General features: G+C 34.8%; 1 protein-coding gene across 1 annotated transcript; it reads left to right on the forward strand.

Moving 5' to 3' along the window:
• Window positions 1–20698: 20698 nt before the first annotated feature.
• LOC150035408 (uncharacterized) lies at window positions 20699–21262 on the forward strand. Its single transcript, XM_090314307.1, has one exon. The coding sequence runs from the start codon at window positions 20699–20701 to the stop codon at window positions 21260–21262; it is 564 nt and encodes a 187-aa protein (XP_090170433.1).
• The last annotated feature ends 3124 nt before the right edge of the window (window positions 21263–24386 follow it).

The raw sequence follows: 24386 nt of genomic DNA on the forward strand, positions 1-24386 counted from the left end.
GAAAGCTACTGAGCTGTTGATGTTTTTCTTGTAAACACAAGACTCATCAAAATTCTGATCAAAGCCATAAGATTTGATCGTAGCATCAAATCTTATATTCCAAAGATCGAGATGCTTGTTTCAGTCCTTAAATGGACCAATTAAGCTTGCAAACCTTTTACTCTTGATCTTGCTCAATGAATCCTTCTGGTTGATTCATGTAGATGGTCTTTTCAAGATTACCATTAAAAAAGGCAGTCTTGACATCCATTTGCCATATTTCATAGTCATAATATGTGGCTATGGACAAGAGAATCCTGATAGACTTTAACATAACAACAGGTGAGAAAGTTTTTTCATAGTCCACTCCCTCAACCTAGGTATAACCATTTTCCACAAGTCTAGCTTTAAAGATCTGTACCTTTCCATCTACACCTCTTTTCCTCTTGTAGATCCATTTGCAACCTATAGGTTTTACCCCATTAGGTTGATCTACAAGCTCCCAAACAGAATTGAAGTATAGACTCCATTTCTTGATTCATGGCTTTAATCCATTTATCCTTGTCAACATCTTCCATTGCTTATTTATAAGACAATGGATCTTTAACTCCATCACCAGTTATAAAATTTTAGGCTTCTGTTAAATCCATGTAGCTTACATGTGGGTTTATAACCCTCCCACTACGTCGAGGCAATCCCAACTCTTGAGATGGATGATTAGATGAATTGACATCAGCAACTCTTGTTGATGTATCAGCCCCTTTAATAACTCTTGCTGAAGTCTCAGTAGATTTATTAGAAATTTCAGTTAAAATTTTTTTGCTTAATGGCTTATGATCCCTCATGGGGTCTTCTTCCAATAAGGTAGCTTTTATCGATACAAACACTTTATTCTCACTTTGATCATAAAAGTATCCACCTCTTGTTTCCTTAGGATAGCCTACAAATAGACACACTGTTGAACGATCCAACTTTTTGGGGTTTGCCATTAGCACATGGGCAGGACATCCACAAATTTTGAAGTGGCATAAAATACCTTTATGACCTCTCCATAACTCAAAAGGTGTTTCAGAAACACTTTTTGAGGGAATGTTATTCAAAATATAAACTGCAGTCTTTATTGCATATCCCCAAAATGAGTCAAGAATATGAGCATAGCTCATCATAGACCGAACCATGTCCAACAGGGTTCTGTTTTTCCTTTATGATACACCATTTGTTTGAGGTGTACCTGGGGCTGAGAATTGGGACGTGATTCCATGTTCTATCATATAGTTTTGGAATCTTAAGTCCATATACTCTCTACCATGATTAGATGTTAGTGTTTTTCTCCTTTTACCTAAAAGGTTTTCAACTTCAGTCTTATACTCCTTGAACTTTTCAAGAGCTTCAGACTCATGTTGCATTAGGTATAAATGCCCAAATCTAGAATATTCTTCTTTGAAAGAGATGAAATATTCATACTCTCCTCGGGCTCTTACATTCATCGGACCACAGAGGTCTGAATGTATAAGTTCTAAGATTTCTTTGGGTCTATAACATTTTCCAGTAAAAGGTCGCTTTGTCATTTTGCCTTCAAGACATGACTCATATACAGGTAAAATGTTTTCTTCTAACCATTTAGAAGTCCACTTTTGACCAATTTCTCAATCCTATTGAGATTGATGTGACCTAACCTTAGATGCCAAAGGTGGGCATTTTCTTAAGGAGAAATTCTCGATCTTTTTACAGTTGTTGCCGTTTTGAACATTTCGGTATTTAACACGACTTTTGTAACTAATGGCCTTGGTAAATATGGCCAATCTCTTACTTAAAGAAAAATTGACAAGTTATTTTGCATTGCCATTCTTGAAAACAAACACTTATTTTCAGTGAAGGATAATTAGACAGGAAACAGAAATTAAGTTCCTTTTGATATGAGGAACTACATATACGTTATCTAATAACATATATTGTTTCTTGTCTAAAAATAACTTAAGCCTGCCTACAACAACGGCTGAAATGGCCTCACCAGTACCAACTCTGAAAGTCATCTCTCTAGCTACTAATTTTTTCCAAGAATTAAATCCTTGATGGGAAGAACATACATGGTTAGTAGCTCCTGAATCAACTATCTAGGAAGAATCATCCTTATCTACTAAGTACGTCTCCAAGACAAATAAATCAAATTTATTTTCTTTGGAGTTCTTTATTTTCTGGAGAGTAGTGAGATCAGTTCCACAACCCAAATTATAAACTCCAAGTTTCATCTCAGAGGACAGTCCTTGTTGATTAACTTTATCAGAGTTAACAACTATTTCTTTCTCTGTTTGTCCCTTGACATTCAATATGGACTGGAGTTTATCTTGGGAGCTGACATTACTGGTGCTATTGTCATCAACTCTGATTTGTTTGAATTGTAAGAACTTTCACTTAAACAATTTTTGTGTTGATTGCATGATCACAGTGACCATGCTCTCTAAACTTTTGGCTAATGCATTAGGTATGCTTGCCAAAATGTGGACTCGAGCCATAGAATTAGCCTTTGTCCACATTTCGTATGAATCACAAACATTTTGTGTTACATCAGGGGTTGGGACTTGAAGACAATCCTCAATCATGATAATGTCGAGGTTGTTTACCACGAAATATGTTTTAAGGGATTCTTTCTATGTCGTGTAAGTAAAATCGGTCAAACTAGAAAAGGAAACTAATGGAAAACTACTGTTTAGCATTTTTACTGAAAATAAACAAATTGATCTACATTAAATTTTAGCGTAACTCTAAAAACATCCATTCAGGTTTAACCAACCTAAATGAACCCCAATTACATCTATTTTTTCAATGACGCTTCAGTGATTTAGGACGAAAGCTATCAGTTGTCCTTTCACTGAATTGAGACACTCTCAACCAATCATTACACCAGAATAACTCTTATTCCTATAACAATCGATCATCATTTATTTGGTTAAGAAATCATTAACTTGCTTAATAATTTTCTGTAAGTGTGACCATCCATTTTAGACCCCAGAGTTCTGCCCCAATGAACCAACCGAAGGGAAAAACTAAAGTGATCCTATCCATTTCTAGAGTTTTCTTTGATGTTGATCTAATGCACAAACCATCTATAGGGGGATGCTTCTAGGGCGCCTTGAGCCCGTGTAAGAAGATCTCATGGTGTAAACCAATGAAAGAGATCGTGGGACATGTTGATACACATCTCTCTCCCACTTACTATAAATATTCTCTCAATTCACCTTGATATTGAGTGCAAACACTATCCGAAGGGGCACGCTCCCAGGGCGCCTCAAGGTCAAGCATGAGTCTCACGGTGTGAATATTAAAAGAGAAACGTGAGAGGAAAATTTGACATATCATATACATCTTTTCCTCCCACTGAGTATTTTAACAACCTAGAGTTTAATTAACTTAGAAAAAATACGATTAATTATTTTTACTAAGTGACCGTTTAAGTTTGCCCAAAAGTAAGACTTACTTTAGAAAGTTAAACAATTTTGATTAATTTTTGTTAAACACTTTAACAAATGTTAATCAACAATTACATGCTTGCAGTAAATCTATCTAATTCACCTTTCCAGGTAGGTTCCCAAGTAGGAGTGCGACGTTTCTGTCATCTTAAGTACCCCAACCTATACAGAACCCGCCTCAGACAAAAGGTCCCTTATAGATATGTTTGCCACAAATTTAATCTTTTATTGAAATTGCTCGACATACTTTATAAAATTATAACGTTTATAAGATTACCTAAAGTAATGTCATGCATCATGCAATGCTCATTTCATTACTACATATACATAACACTTATATATAACAAAGTAATGAAATTAAATAACATACATTACATGCATACATTCAAACTATATATTATAACGATTATAATATAAATGATGGATGACTATATTATTTATGCATGCAAGCATATAGTATAACACTTATATTATATGATGCATGAACATGCTATAAAACTAAATCATGCATATACATATATTATAATACTTATAATATAAATGATGCATGAAATTAAATGCATAACCTATAGTGGGTTTTAATTCTATATGACATACAATATGATATATAAATAATTAAAATCATACATCATATGTATAATTAAATAAAAAAGGAATATTGGACCAAAATTGGCATCCTAAGTATTAATTGAATTAATATAACAATTATATTAATTGAATTAATGAAAATACAATAAATATTTAATTATTACAAATTAATAATTAAATAAAAAGAAAAAACTGCAAAGAAGCTACTGAGAAGACTCAAACCCGTGATCTGGTGGAATCCAAACGCACGCATTGGTCATTCGAAGCATCAAAATGCTTTGATGCTAATATTGTGATGTTGGCTTTTATGTTGTCGCAGCGTTGCAATGCTGTGACAGGAGCGTCGAGACGCTGCGCGGCAGAAAGTCTGCTCTGTTTCGTCCGTTTATTCGATTTGCTCCGTTTTTGCTCCAAAAATTCATCGATTTCAAGCCGGAGCTCCATCACAAATGACACGGAAAATTACAGGCTCGACTACATGAAATTAAATGCCCAAAACATTGGGCAATTACAACGTTTAACAACTTTAAAGCAGTAAATTCTAGCTAATTTCGAAAACATCCAATACGCAAAACCCATACATTCATAATGCAATATGCACCCACCAAAACTGTAATTAAAATTTTGGAATAACAAAAAAAATTGGGATCCAAAACCTGGCTCTGATACCAATTGAAGGGAAAACCAACGAAGGTTCCCACAGCGGAATAAGGGGATCGATCCTAATTTTCGTTTTTCACTGATTTACAAGACATACAAAATTAAAAGAGAAGGATTGTGAATTAAAATTTAACCTACTGAAGGAATACACAAGCATGGAACGGAAACAAACAGAATCAATAAGCACTCTACTTACATTTAATTTGAGTTATAAAGCATGCATATTCAAGTGGGTTTCAAGTTACATACCTTTTGTGATGAAATCTTCAAATCCAAGCTACTCCTCACTCCAATTCCGCTCTAAATCAGTCCATGAACCACCAAGAGGTCTTCTCTACTATTCTCAGCCTTGAATTTGAGTGGTGGAAGAGTGAATTTGATTAGTGAATTTCTGGGTTTGAAGAGGAAGAAGAAGATGATGCAGAAACTGATTTCCAACATTAAACTCTCTGTACATTCTTTTCAAATTTAAGCAAATTTGACTTGTTTTATTCCCAAAAAACATGCAGTCAACATCAACAAATTCATGGCCAACAACTGCTTTCTCAATTTAGTGAAAATCAGTGTGTAAATTTGAATAACCATGAGGGTTATACCTCATGCTAGAGATGTTTGTGGGAAAAACCAATCAAACATGATTTTTCAAATTTCTAAATTTTCAATTAATTCTTTTAATTAATTCTAAAATTAATCAAAAATTGATTTAATTAGTTCTCAATTAATCAAATCTAAAATTACAAAATCCAATTTCTTAAATTGAATTTAAAATTTAAAATTAATTTGATTTTTAATTAATTAAATATCAAATATCATATTAATCACATACTAAATTTTAAACATGAATATTATTCATGTAGTTGGTATTTAAATCAACATTTAAATATTATACACTAGTATACGGGTGAATTCCCATCTTTTCTTTTCTAGTTGATATTGTAATGCATGACATGGATGAATAAAATATTTGCTTTTCCCTTATGTCATCATGGAAAATCCAATTTTCTAAGGCATGATTACGACTACGTGAATGCATGATTAATAGATACCTAATTTTAGCAAATAAACCATCATGGAAATAAAAAATAATGCTTTAAAAAAGAACACTAGATATCAAACATCTGACTCCATGGAAACCATCCTACTTGTAAACAAGGTAAAAGTTTGAGAGGCTAAGATAAAACCCACTCCATGATTGAAAAGAAAAGGTTGAGTTTGCACCAAAAGCCTTCTCATAGGAGAAACTGTTGGAACGCATTACAATAGGTCCCAAGTCATATATAGTAAAAATTTAGTGATATAGAGATCAAAAAATTCAACTTTTCACAATCCAAGGGGAAGGATGTCTTAACCATACAGGTCAGAGTTGCTACTCATAATTCATTCGATACTTTTTATGAATGTAAAAGATAGCTATTCTTCATATCTCAAAAGAAATGTATTCATAAAGGATCTCTCCTCAGAAGAGGATGACGCGCATTCTTCTTCACACTTATTCCCTTGAAAAGAGACGATTCAATAAAAGACTATTATGTTTTCAGACGACAAGGAAGATACTCAGGTAAGGGCAGGGATTGTAGCTAAGACTGTCTCGACTCCTTTCCTTGCTCAATGGCTTTTCCATCAACAACAGCCAAAATAAGGGAAGGAAGAAAGAGACCATATTGGCCCTAGGAAAGGAATGCTCTTGACTACCATTGCTATGGGTAGTGAGGTCATGTATACTCATGGGATGGATTTTTTTTTTTGGTGTAATGCTTCAATTCCATTGCATCCAAATCAATCAACGATCTAAGTCGTGTTAGGACTCTTATAGACGAGATCTATTCTCTTAGCTCGGTATACTCATGGTAAGAAAATCTGGGTACTGGAAACATCCCCGAGTTTGGGAATTTTCAATTTGGGTGACAGTATTCTGCCTAAAGAGTAGACACAGGATAATTAAGAGTATAAGCTTGATCCGTCTTCACTTTCACAATTTCTTAAGTTAGACCTAAAATAGATCATTATATTGAATATAATTATGCAAGCCCTAATTTGAATTTGAACTAATTCAAACTCAAAAATCCTAATTTCAATTTGAAAATTTTCAAATTTAAATTCAATTTTAACAATTCAAATTGATATCATTCCAAATTCACTCAATTTAATAATGTAAGGTGTTCATGTTTTACGAGCTAGTAGAGAGACCTTATGGACCTACAGATCATGAGCTCCAACGATTAAGATTAATTGGCTAAAACTCTTTAGACCAAATTAATCGGTATTCGTTAACTATCAAGTTACACCGCTATAGCTCGATAGTTGCACTCTTCTCACTTTAGATACATTTGATTCCACGTGATTTAACCATAACTAGTAAGTCGATCCTTCACAGGTTGTTCGTAATAACGGCTGAGTCAATATGTTGTTTTACCCCCAATATTACGTCTTGTTCCTTAAGTTTTTACTGATCGTCTAATGTATAATTGTTTTATGATCTAATCACTAAATCGGATCCCTCTCGGGCCAGTGAGAGGGTGGGGCCCCTTGTTCAAGATCTAGAATCAGTAGTTAAGAGAACAACTTTTCTCCTATCCTTGAATCGGGTAGGCGTGAATTCCATATTTCACCCTATGTCCCCAGCTATTTACCCGGACTTACCCTGAAATGAGAGGCTTATTGAGTTGGCATTGTTGAGCCAACCCTCATTCATGCAAATCTAAGGATAACCTCGAATAAACAGGAGTTCATAGTTAGCTCAGGATTAAGATTGAGTTACCTAAGTCATCTAAGCGAAATAGTTAGTCTTAAACAGTAAACAACAATATAAAGTAAGAGTGACTTATTTCTTGTTCCTATCTTATGCAAACTCATTGTATAGGACGCCCCCACTCCTCATGTCAATACATGAACGAATTTGGATCACTTCGTTTATAGTATCTTTACAACAACTTGTAACAACTTCAAAGTGGGCCGCATCCAATAGTGTTACTAGAATTAGGTACCTAACCTTAATAATATACTATAGACCGTGTTGGCTATTTACTCGAACTTGATCCATCTTTATGTCTCTACATAAAGTTCAAGTATTCATATAATAGCAATGGATCTTAGTTTATTGGATTTGGACTTTATGTATGCAATTTATAGATTTAATAACAACTTTATTGATATTAGAATATGTTTAATTTTTACAAACTGCAAGTTTTAGGACATAAAACCCAACACCTACAACATGTTTTTCTAATTAGATAGAAGGGAGAAAAAATATCTTATCTTTGAAGAACGATTCTTTAAGAATTCCCTCGAATGGATCTCTTCTTCCAAAAGAGACACCACCAAATAGAGCCTCTTGTATTCTTTTTAGGGCTTGAGAATGACAGGAGCTGTGGGCTCTACCTTAAGGTTTTGGAAGAGGGAAGGAGATAGAGAGAAAGAGAGAGATTTTTTATTTTCTGTGAGTTTTTTTCCAGAGAGAACTATTCCCTTAGTGTTTCATGGAGAAAGATGAATGAGAGCCATTCATCTTCCCCACATCACGTAATAGATGAGAGATCAGGGGGGAAGGAGTTGTAACTCTCTCCCTTTAATTAAAATTAATTTAAAAATAAATCAAATTGGTAGTATATATGTGTGTGTGTGTGTGTATATATATATATATATATATATATATATATATACTATATGTTATATCAAATATAACATATAACATATAAGATATAGCTTATAGTTTTGTATTGCATCAAATACAACATATAACCTATACTTTTAATTTCTCTCAATAATACATGGCATTTAATATAAATCATATTTATATTAAATTTAATTACATAAATCTCATTCATATAATTAGTATTTGAATCATATTTAAATTTCTCTCATATTACCTTATATTATAATGTATCAAATACATTAATTATATCATATATAACTAATTTCCTCAATTAATTTAAACATTTCAAATTAATCCAAAAATAATTCTTAATTAAATCCCTGTTGAGCTATAAAGGGGGCCTTATGAACCTGTAGATTGAAGCTCCAACGGTACTTGGATAATTAATTAAACTCTTTCATTAAATTACTAGCATCCATTTAACTATCGGTCATTCCATTAAAGGCCGACAGTTGCACTCTTTGCACTACAGATAAATTTCTATGTCCATTGAATAATCAATTAACAGTGCAGTGACCCTTCACGATTTGCTCGTAAGTACAATTTGGCCAAAATTACCGTTTTGCTCCTGTAATTATATCTAATTCCTAAAGTACCACTGATTCCTCTAATGAACAATAAGTCATAGTTCAACTATGACCAAGTCCCTCTCGGGTCAGGGGAGGGTGTGACCACTATGTTCAAGCCCCGAAATCAGCACTTAAGGGAGCAATTTATCTACTTGCCCCGACATTGGGGAAGGAGTGAATTCCGTCTTATGTAGCTGTGTTCCTAGCTCCCCAACCAGACGAATCCCCAAAATGGTAGGCTTATTGAGTTGGAAATCTGGCCACTCTCACCCATACAAATCAAAGGACCGCCTTCATGAGCAGGAGTTCACAACTCACTCAGGATTCAAGTCATGTCACCTATTGATCATCCTAGTGAAATGTAAGTCTCTATTATTAATGGCATTATATAATGAGAAAAATCATTTCGTGGTCCGGTCTTATACAAAATTTTTGTATAGGATGCCCCCCTTACATGTCTCTACATGAATGATCATGATCAGATCATTTGTAGCATTTTACAACACTTGTAACACCTACAAAGCGGGCCGTATCTGTATTGTCACCAGGATAAGGTACCAAACCTTATCCATCTACTACAAACCATTTAGGTTATTATTTAAACAAGATCCACTTGTATGTCTCTACATACTTGTTTAAATTACATAAAATAACCTAGGAGCTTAGTTTATTGGATTGAGTATATGCTCATAAAATAACAATATGTTTATAAAAAGTTTACAAACTACGAGATTATTAAAGATTTAGGACATCAATCCCAAGAGTTCGGAACTGCAAGAATGAAATTTTAGCATTATCTCAGGCATCTTATATAGACAAGATGTTGTCTAGACATAACATGAAAAATTCCAAGAAAGGTATGTCACCATTCAGACATGGAATTCATCTATCTAAGGAATAATGTCCTAAGACACCTCAAGAGGTTGAGTTATGAAACAAATTCCATATGCATCAGCGGTAGGGAGTTTAATGTATGGATATTGTGCACTCGTCTCGATATATGCTATGCAGTTGGAATTGTCAACAGATTTCAGCCCAATCCAGGATATGATCATTGGACTGCCGTTAAAAATATTCTCAAGTATCTTCGGAGAACAAGGGACTATATGCTTGTGTATGGTGCTAAGTATATGATCCTTACTGGATACATTGATTCTGACTTCCAGACCGATGTGAATGCAAGAAAATTAACTTTGGGGTCAGTTTTCACTCTAAATGGAGAAGCAGTAGTCTGGAGGAGTATCAAACAAAGTTGTATTGCTAAGTCCACAATGGAAGCTGAGTATGTAGCTACAAGTGAAGCAGAAAAAGAAGCAGTATGGCTTAGAAAGTTCCTGACTGATTTGGAAGTAGTTCCAAATATGCACTTGTCGATCACTTCATATTGTGATAACAATGGAACGGTTGCTAACTCAAAGGAACCTAAAAGCCATAAACGTGAAAAATACATTGAGCGCAAGTACCATCTCATCAGAGAGATTGTACATAGAGGAGACGTGATCATCATGCAGATAGCTTCACAAGACAACTTGGCTGATCCATTTACAAAGGCCCTATCGGCTAAAGTGTTTGAGGGTCACCTAGTGGGAATAAGACCACTAGATAGTTAGCACTAGGGCAAGTAGAAGAAATAATGGGTATATGATGCCCTAGTTTATGTATTTATTCTCCCATTGAACTCAACATTGTATATATTTGTATATATTTATCCACTGGAGTTTTAGTCCAAGTGGGAGTTTGTTGGGTTGTATGTCCTAAAACTCGCAGTTTATAAAGTTAAAACATTTTCTATTTTTCAATAAAGATGTTATTTGACATTTATTCAATAAAGTTGTTGTTGAATACGTAAATTGCACTTGTAAAGACTAAATCCAATAAACAAAGCTCCATGGCTATTATACGAATACTTGAACTTTATGTAGAGACATAAAGATAGATCAAGTTCGAGTAAATAGCCAAAACGGTCTATAGTATATGAATAAGGTTGGGTACCTTATTCTAGTAATACTATTGGATGAGGCCCACTCTGTAGTTTTGGGATTGATGTCTTAATTCTCCCGGAGTCTCGTTGCTTTGTAAAGATACACATTGTTCAATGAATAAAATAAGTGTTATTTAATTCTGGCATTTACTCAAATCCAATAAACAAAGCTCCTTGATTATCTTATGTGAACTTAAGTATGTATATGTGATATACAAGTGGATCATGCCTTAAGTGATAACCTAAATAGATCTTTAGTATAAGGATTAAGGTGGGATACCTGATCCTGGTGACACTACGGATACGGCCTGCTTTGTAGAAGTTTGCAAGTGTTGTAAACTACTACAGATGGTTGATCCTGACCATTCATGTAGAGACATGCGAGCCGGGGTGTTCTATACAAAGAGTTTGTATGCAACCTGGACCACGAGATGACTAGACTCTGTATATAATGCCATTGATACTAGAGACTTACATCTCACCTAAACAACCATAAGTGACACGACCCCAATCCTGAGTGTTTTGGGAACTCTTGCCTTTGAGAGCGGTCCTTTGATTAGTATGGGTGAGAGTGGCCAGATTGCCAACTCAATATGCCTACCTTTTTAGAGACTTGTCTGATCTGGGAGTTGGGAACTCAATCCATAAGATGGAATTCACTTCTTTCCCGAAGCAGGGATAAGTAGAGAGATTTCTCCCTTAAGGGCTGATTCCGGGGCTTGAACATAATGGCCACAGCTTCTCTTTGGAAAAGAAGACTCAGTCATAGTAGGACTATGACTTATGTTCAATAGAGGGATCAGTGGTACTTAAGGAGACAGATGTAACTACAGGGGCATAATGGTTATTGGCCTAGCTGTACTTACGAGCGATCTATGAAGGGTTGTCGCACTGCTGATTGATTAAGATGGACACATAATATATCTGTGGTAAGGAGAGTTCAGCTGTCGGTCTTTAGTGGAGTGCTTGACAGTTAACGGATGATGGATCCCTTGACTAAAGAGTTTAGTCAATTATTCATGTACCGTTAGAGCTTCGAGCTACAGGTCCATGAGGTCCCCTTGGTAGCTCAATGGATTCAGTTGAGGATCAGTTCTTGATGTTGATTTGAAATATTCAAATTGACAAGAGGTATTTTGATTATATATGATATAATTAGTATGATGTGTAAGATACATCTAGTGGAGGATTGATGTAAATGAGATTTACATTAAGTACAATGGAATAGAAAAAGAACTATGGTTTACATGTTTCATGAGATGAAATATTAAAACTATAGGTTATCATTTATATTTATAATAATATTAATTATTAGATAATTAATTCTTTTTCTTTTAAATAACCATATGAGTGGGTCGTTATTGAATTTATGGTAACCGTGAGTTTAAAAGAAAAATAGTTTTCCTAATTTTATGATGATTTACAAAAGATTTTTACAAACGACTGAAAAAGTTTTTTTGAGTTTTATCTTTCGCGCAAAAGAAACTCATAGAGTCGTCAAGTAAATACAGATTTACTAAATGACGATTGGGCTAGCTAAACGATCGTGAGTAGAGCTAAACGATCATGCAGAGTAAAGATTATCGATTGTGCAGTATGTACTAAACGATCGCATAGTTTTGCTAGACGATCGCGTGTAGAGTCTGTAGATGACAGACCGAGCTAAACGATGAGGTAAATGATCACATAGGTTTTGCTAGACGATCGCCTAGCTTTATCTAAATGATTGGACATCGACCTATACGATAGGTTTCCACCATCTCCCACTTGCCCAGTTGTGTACGCGATCGGTGTTTCCTCCTTCGTCTGCCTCATACCAAGTCCGAACAGATCCCACCCTCTAGATTCTCACACAATGAATACCAAGGTAACCTTTTTAGTGGTGTCAATTGAACTCGACACCGTCGAGGTTTTTTGGAGGCCGTTCGTGGTGCTGTGGAGGCCGTTCGTGTCGCTGAGGAGTTCGTGATCGAGGCACGTTGAGGAGTTCATGACGAGCACGAAGTGTTCGTGCTATGTTCGTGCTTTGTTTCGGTCGTGTAGATCGTGCATTCGAGATTGCTGATTGTTCGGGCGGTTGCACAACGGAGCGTGGAAATGCATCTGCAAATGTTCGTACACTTTTCCCTTTGAGCATTTATAGTTTTTCATGTTGTAATTTCTGTATGATTTGTATAACCGCTTGTTTGAAGTTGACTGTAAATGTATTGTTCATTCATGATTGTGATTTGGAATAATCTTTCTTCCGCTGCTCATGGAAATCTCGCTGCCGATTTCCTTCATGTAGTTGTTACAGTTTGTTGTAAGGTGCTACAAACGAAGTGATCCTGATTCGTTCATGTATTGACATGAGGAGTGGGGGCGTCCTATGCAATAAGTTTGCATAAGATCGGACTAAGAAATAAGTCACTCTTGCTTTATAACATTGTTTACTATTTAAGATTGACCATTTTGCATAGATGACCTACGTAATTCAATCTTAATACTGAGCTAACTATGAACTCCTATTTATTCGGGTTATTCTTAGATTTGTATAGGTAAGGGTTGGCTCAACAGCGTCGGCTCAATAAGTATCCCATTTTAGGGGTAAGACCGAGTGGATAGCTGGGGACATAGGGTGCAAGATGGAATTCACGCCTACCCGATTTAGGGATAAGAGAAAGATTGTTCTCTTAAGTACTGAATCCAGGTCTTGAACAAGGGACCCCACTCTCTCATTGGCCTGAGAGGGATTCAGTTTAGTAATTGGATCACAAATCAATTGTTCATTAGAGGATCAGTGAAATTTAAAGAGCAAGATGTATTTTCGGGGGTAAAACAACATTTGACCCAACCGTTATTACGAACCACCTATGAAGAGTCGATTTATTAATTATGGTTAAATCAAGTGGACACAAATATATCTATAGTGAGGAGAGTGCAACCATCGAGCTATAGTGTTGTGACTCAATAGTTAACGAATATTGATTAATTCGGTCTATAGTGTTTAGCTAGTTAATCTCAAATCGTTGGAGCTCATGATCTGTAGGTCCATAAGGTCCTTCTACTAGCTCGTACAATAAGAACACCTTAGATTAGTAAATTGAGTGAATTTGAAATGTTCAAATTGAATTTAGGGTTTTTAATTTGAAGTGTTCAAATTGCAATTAGGTTTTGAATAATTATATTTGATATAATTAAATGTTTAATTTATTGGAATTAAACAAAATTGGAGAGTTTATAATATTTAAATATTGATTTAAATATTAATTACATGAATAGGATCCATGTTTAAAATTAGGTGTTTGATTAATTTAATATTTGATATTAAATTATTATTTAATTAATTAAAATTTTCTAATCAATTAAAGCCAAATTAATTTTCAAATTTTCTTCAATTTGAGAAATTGATTTTTGAATTTTTGAATTTAATTAATTTTGAATGAATTAAAATCAAAATTGAAAATTAAATCAATTTAATTTTAGCATTAAATTGAGAGAGAGTGGAATTATCCAAGTTTGGATAATTTTGATGTGGTTACACATAATTAAAATACCTAACCCACTTTCCTCTCCAATTGAAGTGCCAACAAGGTTTGATCTTCAGTGCTTGCATGAAGAGAATAGAGAAAACTCTTTGATTTTTCAGATTGAGAGTGATTTTTTTTTGCTGGAAATTCTGGTTTTCTGCAAAATCTTTCTTCTTCTCTCAAACCCACTACATTTCACTTTACAATTCACTTCAATCTTGAGTTCCACCACTCAAATTCATCGCTGAGAATAGTAGAGAAGATCTTTTGGTGGTGAGATTTCGTGAAAAGCAACTTAGATTTAGAGGATTCTTCAAAGGTTTGTCTTCTAGAAACCCTTTTATCTTGAAAAATTATTTTGCATGCTTTTTAGAACTCAAATTAAATGCAATTAGAGTGCTTATTGTTTTTGATTGCTTCTATTACATATTTATTTACTCCATCATGAAACATGGAACCAGTTATAGCCTAGTTGTACAAAATTCTCTTCATTATTGTTCTTAGTGACGTTGATGCATATTAAGGTTCTTAGCAGTTGGACTAGCAAGTTGTTTGATTTGTTACTTGAATTGTTAAAAGGAGAATTTTCCGTTGGAGCATCTATACCTAGTTCATTTTATGAAGCTAAAATAAAATTACGTGACTTAAGACTAGGTTATGAGTCTATTCATGCTTGCAAATATGATTACATCCTATATTGGAAAGAATTTGTCGATTGGCAACAGTGTCCAATGTGTGGTGAGTCTCGGTACAAAGTTGAAAATGGAAAAAGTACAAAGATTCCACATAAAATTTTACGACATTTTTCTTTAGTACCAAGATTGAAGCGATTATTTGCATCTAAACATATTGCACCTGAAACGAGGTGGCATAAAGATAAATATGTTGAAACTAATGGAGTGTTGCGACATCGAGCTGGTGTTGAAGGGTGGAAGCATTTTGATCGTAAGTTTCCTCAGTTTGCTTTAGACCTACAAAATGTTTGTTTAGGACTAGCCTCAGATGGCTTCAATCCATTTAGGAATATATGTACTTCGTATAGTATGTACCAATGGTGCTCATTCCTTACAATTTGCCACCTTGGAAATGCATAAAAGAGACAAATTTCATTGTCGCCCTTCTTATACCATGGTAGAAATCTCCTAGAAAAGAAATTGATATTTACTTAAAGTCATTGATTGGAGAGTTTAAGGAGTTATGGAATGATGGTGTCCACACTTATAGTTGTGTTAGCAACGAAAATACTTTCAACTACTTGCGAGATTATTGTGGACTATTAATGACTTTCCTGCTTATTGTGGACTTATTATGGACTATTAATGACTTTCAGCGAGTTGATGATGTCTTCATAAATGATGAGGAAGAGGATGTACAATCATCTTCTGATAGGAGTTTGAGTCTCGATGAACATCTTAATGATATAGAATAATCATGTAAATATGTATCTTCTTTTTCATTTCACAACTTACGTATTGTTTTAAGTTCTCAGTTGAGTTTTAAGTTCTATATTGAGATTGAGAATAATTTTGAGATGGGTATATGCTATATTGAGTTCATGGTTGAAATAAGTGGTGGTGGTGGGGGGAAGCTTATGTAATGTTATTTCAGAGTTTAGGATTTGTGAATGTTATGCTATATTTAAGACGAATATTATTAGTAGTTGTTTACTTGACAAATTCTTAAGATTCAAACATGTTTTCTAGATATTATTTACTATTGTAGACATCTAATTAATTTTGGCAATTTTTATTTTAGTTTAAGATTCAAACAGGTATGACATTTGTAAAAAAAAAAAAAAGATCTAAAATATAGTAAATAAAGAAAAAAGTTATTTTTGACGTTTAAATATATAATCCTGATGGTACACGGGGTCGGAAAAAAGTGTAATTTCATGCATTTTTTTTTTTACCTTTTTTTACGCTAAAATAGATTACCGTCAACATAAGTGACCATCTCCCGATGGTATAGGAGTCGGAAAAAATGTAATTTCACGTTAAAATAGTTCCACGATAACTTTTGCCAACGGTAGCATCGTAGAGAAAGCGTCGAGATAAGTAACAATATCTCGACACCCGTCGACATAAGCTGACTTATCCCGATGGTTTTAATTTATTCTTACCGTCAGGAGAAATAACTTATTCTGACGCCCAAAACGAACCATCGACATAAGCTGACTTGTCTTGACGATTGTAATTTATTCTTACCGTTGAGAGAATGATTTATCTCGAGGATTTCACTTAGGGTCGGCAAAAAGTCACATTCTTGATCTGTCGAGAGATCTTTTTTCCCTTACGACAAGGTTTTTTTGGGTCGGGAAAGTTTTTCTTGATGATGCTTTCCCAACGATTCATTTACCGTCGAGATAGGTTTTGTCGATGGTGTTTTAAACTTTTACCAATATTTTGGTCATCAAAAAATGTCTAAATTCTTGTAGTGGGAGAAAGAATGGGTGCATGTGAACCAAGCCAGAAGGTGAAGAGAACTAGAGAAGGTTGAAGAAAATGGAAGACAGTGGGTGGGTGGGAGGCCAATGGCCGAGGCTTATTTTAGTATTTAGGGTTTCCATATTTCTTTTTCCAATTTTTTACTCTGGATTCAGACTTTCAGATTGGGACTTGGGCTGAGAAGTAGGAATCTAAAGAGCGGGTGGGCTAAACATAAAATTAGAATGTATAAGTAATAGCCTTGATTCGATTCGGTTTTTAGCGATTTTTTAACCTTGTGAATGGGAGACCGAATCAAGATGGTCAGTTCTATACATTAGTGAACAAGAGGTTCTGTTTCTAAAAGAAACTGGACTGAACCACTCAGTTCGGTTCGTCGGTTTTGTCCAATGTTTGCACAATCCTAGCATTAAGCCTACGATAGACTTGGTCATCCTTAACACGACACGTTATAAAATGTGGTAGTGCTCTACGATGTAAGCAAAAAGTTAGAATTCATGCATTTATGAGGGGCATGTCACCAATCATAAATGCACTTGTGAATGGGTCATCCGTAGAAAAAATTCAATGATGACCGCCTAGAGTGTTTCTCAAATTTTTCTTAACTACGATAGTTATACATTTTGTTTCTTTTGAAAGATCTCGAGTTCATATTTTTACATCCACATGTGTTGATTATATATAAAATAAATACAATTGAAAAATAATTTAAAAATATACGGAGTTGCATATTTTAATAATTTCCAAAGCAAAACGTTAGAAAAATTGTACAAAATGACCCAAAAAGCAAAAAATTTTCTATGACTGACCTCCTTTTAAAAACTTCTTTGTTATTGACTCTTTTGGCATGTGAAATACCACTTTTATCCTCAATATTAAATACTTTCTTCCCTTGTATTACCTACATCTCTTTTGCTCTTCCCTTCCAAAAACAACAAAATGAAAATTCAAAGTCATTTAAAACTAAAAATACTTTAACAATTTGCTTACTTTTATAAGCCTGGTTGGTAAGAACGCGAAAAATCATATGAAACGAGTGGTTACTTAGTTAAAATGGAGTTGTATCGATAAAGATATGACAAAAACAAAATTATTGTTTGCGCAAAAAAGTGTGCTATCACTGGGTGTACACGATTACTTACTTCAACATGTGTGAGACCTAACATTAGAGAGCGATCATCTACATCAGCATACATGATCGCTCAATTTCCGTTTTGCAATTTTGTTTTGGTCATATCTTCGTCGATACAACTCTGTTTTTGGTAAATTACACTTGTTTTCATATGTTTTTTCGTGTTTTTTTTCCAGCCATGCATGTAAAATAAATAAAAACTTAAATATTTTTTTACTTTATTACTCGAGAAGTAAATTTTATCTTAGTTTAAATGTTATAATACCATTTATATTCATTATCTTTTAGCATTTTGCTCAATTTACAAGCATAATCAGAAAGAACAAAAAAATTTATGAAAGCGAGTGGTTGTTTAGTTAAAACGGAGTTGTATCAACGGAGATATGACAAAAACAAAATTATTGTTCATGCAGAAAAGGTGGTCGATCGTTGACATCATGGTGGGCGATCACTTACATCATGGAGCGCGATCGCTTCACAATTTTGTTTTTGTTATATCTTCATCGATACAACTCCGTTTTAGCTAAATGACCATCATTTTCATACATTTTTCATGTTCTTTCCAATTATGCTTATAAATTGAACAAAATGTTAAAAGATAATGAATATAAATGACATTATAACATTTAAACTTAGATACAATTTACTTTTGGAGTAATATAGTCAAAGATTGTTTACGTTTTTATTTAGTCTACATGCATCATGCATAATTGGAAAGAATAAGAAAAAAACGTATGAAAACGAGTGACCATTTAGCAACAACGGAGTTGTGTTGACGAAGATATAACGAAAATAAAATTGCAAAACAAAAAATGAGCAATCACATATGCTGATGTAAGTGACCGCATACATTGACGACAATGATGCATATACTGATGTAAGCGATCGTGTATCTTTGTCGATACAACTTCATTTTAACTAAATTACCACTCGTTTTCATATGATTTTTCGCGTTATTTCCAATCATGTTTATTAAAAGTATGCAAAATGTTAAAGCACTTTTAGTTTTAAATGACTTTGAATTTTTGTTTTGTTTTTGTTGGAAGGGAAGAGTAAAAGAGACGTGGGTAATACAAGCAAAGAAAGCATTTAATATTGAGGATAAAAGTTGTATTTCACATGTCAAAATGGTCGATAACAAATAGGTTTTTAGAAAGAGGTCAACTATAGAAAAGTTTTTGCTTTTCAAGTATTTTTGTATGATTTTCCAAAAAGTTATATTATACTACGTTTTCTTTTCTTATAAAACAAAGAATGTTTTATTTGACATGTTTATATTATTACTAGAATATATTTACATTGTGTCATATAATTCAATGATTTAAGTATAAAAATAGTGTAGTTTGCATAAATATTTTCAAAAAAAAAAAAAAAAAAGGATGAACATTTTTTAAAAAATAGGACTTTTTTTTGTCCTTGCTCATTTCAGTCTTTTGTAAAGATTGAATTTCACGTGAACTTGCCACATGGACAACCTTTAATTGACTGTTTTTTTTTGTTAACCCGTTTCAACATTTTTATTCTTTTTTAACCCCTCCCCTTTAATATAACATAGCTACCCTATTAACTCTTTCAACACATTTTTTCTTTTTTGTTTTAGATTTGTCTTAGAATATAGTTTTTTTTTTTAAAAAAAAAAATCCAGAACATATTTTGAATGATCTTATTAGTTTTTTTTAGGCTCAATGCATGTATAATATTTGTTTAAATTTTGTATTTATAGCGAAGATTTTGAAACTCAATATGGTTAAATATGTTACATTTAGAGTTTAGATTTTATTTTTTAAAATTTAGTGATTAGATTTTAATGTTACATTCATTGAACTCATTTAATATCATAGTTTAAGCATAAAAATATTAGTGATCTCTGAATTATTTCATTAAACTCATTTCATATTATAGTTCAATATTGGATTTTGAAATTATTTGCATTTGTAACATATTAAACCATATTTAACCATATTGAGTTTAAAAATATAACCTCACACACAAAAAAAAGCCTATACATGGATTGAATCTTAAAAAAATATATATAATTGTGAATGTATACTAGGTCTTCTTCCGAGAGTCTTTAGGATTTGTTAATTTCGTTGGGCTCTATTCTTAGGGTGTTAATACAGTATTTATACCCCTGTACAGTTCCCTGTAAAGATATACTTGATAAACACATCTTTCACATGGTATCAGAGCCTTGCTAGCTGGTTTTTTCTTCCTCTTGTTCTTTGTCATTCCTGCCGTTCGGTCATCGACCGACCATCCAGAACCCCTCTCCGGCGTGAAGAAGAACCACCCAGATCCCCTGTTCGAAGCCACTGTGAAAAACTCGACTCTCAATCCCCACTATGAAAAACTCGATCTTTGATCCTGTAGCCACTGTGAAAAACTTGATCCTCGATCCCTACTGTGCAGAACTCGACTCCCTGATCCCCGGTCCAAAACTCGATCAATTTCGATCCCTGATTCTCGGTCTAGAACTCGATCCGGTCCAAAACTCGATCCTCGATTCCTGATCCAGAACTCGACCTCCGATCCCCGGTCTAGAACTTGATCCTCGATTAAACTTGATCTCCGATTCCCGGTCCAGAACTCGAATCAATCCCCGGTCCAGAACTCAATCCTCAATTGAACTTAATCCTTGATTCCCGATCCCTTCAGCCAAGTCGCCAAGCCTCCCTTGTTGTCCCTGGTTTTCTTCTCCTTCCAAGCTGCCAAACCACATGGAAAAGGATCATGTATTTCGTCCCATTAGTACTATTCTTGATGGGACAGATTATATTATTTGGGCCCATCAAATGAAGGGTTTCCTAATCGGGCGTAAATTATGGCAAATTGTCACTGGTGATATTCCCCAGCCAGTCAAGATATCCACTGAGGAAGATACTAGATTTGTTGAACGACTAGAGGATTGGAACAACAAAAGTCATCAAATCATCACTTGGATAGGAAATACATCTATACCGGCCATTCACGTTCAGTTTGATGTGTTTGATGATGCCAAGAGTTTGTGGGATTTCCTGTTTACCCTGTTTCAGTCTGTTGGCTTAGCTCACTACTTTCAACTGCATAACACTCTGATTAATCTTACTAAGGAGACGAGGCATTCTGTTAATGACTATTTGGCTACACTTCAGCCAGTCTGGACACAATTGGATCAAGCTAAAATTAGTATTGATCACTTTCGCCTTATTAAGGTTCTTATGGGACTTCGTCGAGAATATGAATCAATTTGTGTTGCTTTACTCCACCGTAGTCCCCGTCCATCTCTAGATGTAGCAATTTAGGAAATTCTATTTGAACAAAAACGTCTTGGCATCACTTCTTCCTGAAAACCAGAGGTTGTACTCTCCATCACTCATATGTCTGGTACTTTTTTAAAAAACTGTAAGCTCACTTGGCATAAGTTTGCTGATTGTCCAAAAGTCGAGTGCAAATATTGTCACAAAAGAGGTCATATTCTGGACAACTGTCCTATAAAACCATCGCCACCACCAGAACATACGTCGAAGTCTCGATCTTTTATACCTAATCCTGGCTCTGCCTTTGCTGTTGTTGCTGCCTCTGAACCTTCCTCGTCTACTTTTCAAATGAGTGACTTACAAGACTTACTTAAACAGGTGATTTCATCCAATTCCTCCACGCTTGCGATCTCCCAGGTAATAAATGACTTCTTGATTCCGCTTGTTGCAACCATTTGATATCTGATTTTTCTCTTCTGTCTGCACCTACTCCTACCAAATCTCTTCCTCCTATTTATGCTGCTGATGGTAATTGCATGACCATATCCCATGTTGGCTCTGTTGACACTTCCCTATTGCAACTTTCCAATACTTATTGTGTTCCAAATCTGTCCTTTAATTTTGTCTCCGTTGGGCAATTGTGTGACCTTGTTTTAACTGTGTCCTTTTCTTCTACTGGGTATCAAGTTCAGGATTTGCGGTTGGGACAGACGATTGGTACGGGCTGCAAAGTAGAAAGATTGTTTAAGCTCACATCTCTTCGGCTTCCTGTTTGTTCTCTTTCTGCCCCTATCATCGACTCTGCTATCTATCAGTGGCACCTTCGTCTTGGTCATGCTTCTTTCAAAAAACTCCGTCATTTAATCTCTAGTCATAATTTGAATAATGTCTCCAAATTTATATCTTTTGACTGTTTGAATTACAAGCTTGCAAAACAACCCACATTGTCTTTTTCTCAGTCTAGTTCTATAAGCGATAGTCCTTTTGAATTAATTCACTGTAACATTTAGGGATCTGCTCCTATTTTCACTGTCAATGGGTATCACTACTTTATTTTATTCATTGATAATTACTCTCGGTTTACCTGGATATATTTCCTTAAACACCGCTCTTCCCTGTCTCAAATATATATTGATTTTGTTAACATGGTTCACACTCAGTTTTCTCGCCTAATCAAATTTCTGCGTATAGAAAACGCCTTGGAATATAAGGACTCCAGGCTCCTTTCCTTTCTCACCCAATAAGGCACTCTTGTTCAACGCTCTTGTCCTCATATCTCTCAACAGAATGGGCGAGCAGAGCGGAAACATCGTCACATCCTAAACTCCGTCTAGGCCCAACTTTTGTCTGCCTCCTATCTTGCAAAGTTTTGGGGTGAATCCACTCTTACCTCTGTCTACACAATCAATCGTCTTCCTTCATCTGTTCTTCAAAATGCTTCTTCGTTTGAGTGCTTATATGGTATTTCTCCTGATTACTCTAACCTTAAAGTCTTTGGTGGTGCATGTTTTGTACTTCTTCACCTTTATGAATATTCCAAATTAGAACCACGTACCCACCTCTGTTGATTTCCGAGATATGGAACTGAATACAAAGGTTTCTGTTGTTGGAACCCTCTCTCTAATAGATTACGCATTTCCTGTCATGTCACCTTTTGGGAGCACACTGAAGGAAATTGGACATGAGGATTTCTATGAGCAGCGGAAGTATCTTTCCAAATTCCAATCATATATGAACATACACAATTATAGTCTCAAACGAAAACAATAGGCTATGTGTAAAATAGAAATTACAGCATGCTTCTCTGAAGATCAAGGGAAGGAATTAACAAACCTCTAAAGACTCATCTTCAAGATTCCGATCACGAACCTCATTCACAGCACGACCGCTACACTACACAATCACAACAAACTCGAACAAAGTGATCACCAAGGTCACGAACACCTCGAGCACCACGAATGGCCTCCACAGAACCTCGACTGTGTTGAGTTGAGTATGACACCACCAAAAAGGTTACCTCGATATTCTCGGTGTGAGAATTCAGAGTGTGGGCTATGTGTGGACTTGGTTAGAGGATGAGACCGGAGGAGAACAATCGTGTAAACGATTGAGCAAGTGGGAGAAGATAAAGCCTATTGTATAGGTTGATGCCCAATCGTTTATTAAAAGCTATACGATCGTCTAGCTAAAGCTATGCGATCGTTTAACTCATCGTCCAACTGAGTGTCTATCATGTAAGAACAGTCCACGATCGTCTAGTCTCTCAAAGCTGTCGTTTAGTAAATCTGATTTACTTGACAACCTTTCGTGAGAACTTTTTCGAGATTGGAAATCTCAAATCAACATTCTTTCTAAATTTAGGAAAACATTTTTCCTTTTATCTCGCGGTTACCATGAAACCACTAATAACTTCCTACTCCATTGGTAATTAAAGAAAAAGAGATAATTATCGAATAATTAATATTATTATAAATATAAATAATAACTAACTTATCATACTATATTTATAATCTATAGTTTTAATATTTCATCTCATGAAACATATAAACCATAACTTCTTTTCTATTTCATGGCACTTAATGTAAATCTAATTTACATTAACCCTCCACTTGATGTATCTCATACACCACACCGATCATATCATATATAATCGAATTACCTCTTGTCAATTTGAACATTTCAAATCAACACCAAGAACTAATCCTCAACTTGAATCCATTGAGCTATCAAGGGGACCTTATGGACCTATAGCTCGAAGTTCCAACAATACGTGAATAACTGACTAAACTCTTTAGTCACGGGATCCATCATCTGTTAACTACCAAACTCTTCTTACTACAGATATATTAGTCCATTTTAACTAATCAACAGTACGACAACCCTTCATAGATCGCTCGTAAGTACAGCTCGGCCAATAACCGTTATGCCCCTGTAGTTACATCTAACTCCTTAAGTACCACTGATCCCTGTAATAAACATAAGTCATAATCCTACTATGACTGAGTCCTTACTTCTAAAGAGAAGCTATGGCCACTATGTTCAAGCCCCGGAATCAGCCCTCAAGGGAGCAATCTATCTACTTACCTTTGCTTCGAGGAATGAGTGAATTTCATATTGTGTAACTGAGTTCCCAATTCCCAAATCAGACAAATCCCCAAAAAGGTAGGCA

Source organism: Benincasa hispida, chromosome 6 (genome assembly GCF_027475165.1).
Source record: "Benincasa hispida cultivar pf3 chromosome 6, pf3_genome.v1.1, whole genome shotgun sequence".
NCBI classification, from domain to species: Eukaryota; Viridiplantae; Streptophyta; class Magnoliopsida; order Cucurbitales; family Cucurbitaceae; genus Benincasa; species Benincasa hispida.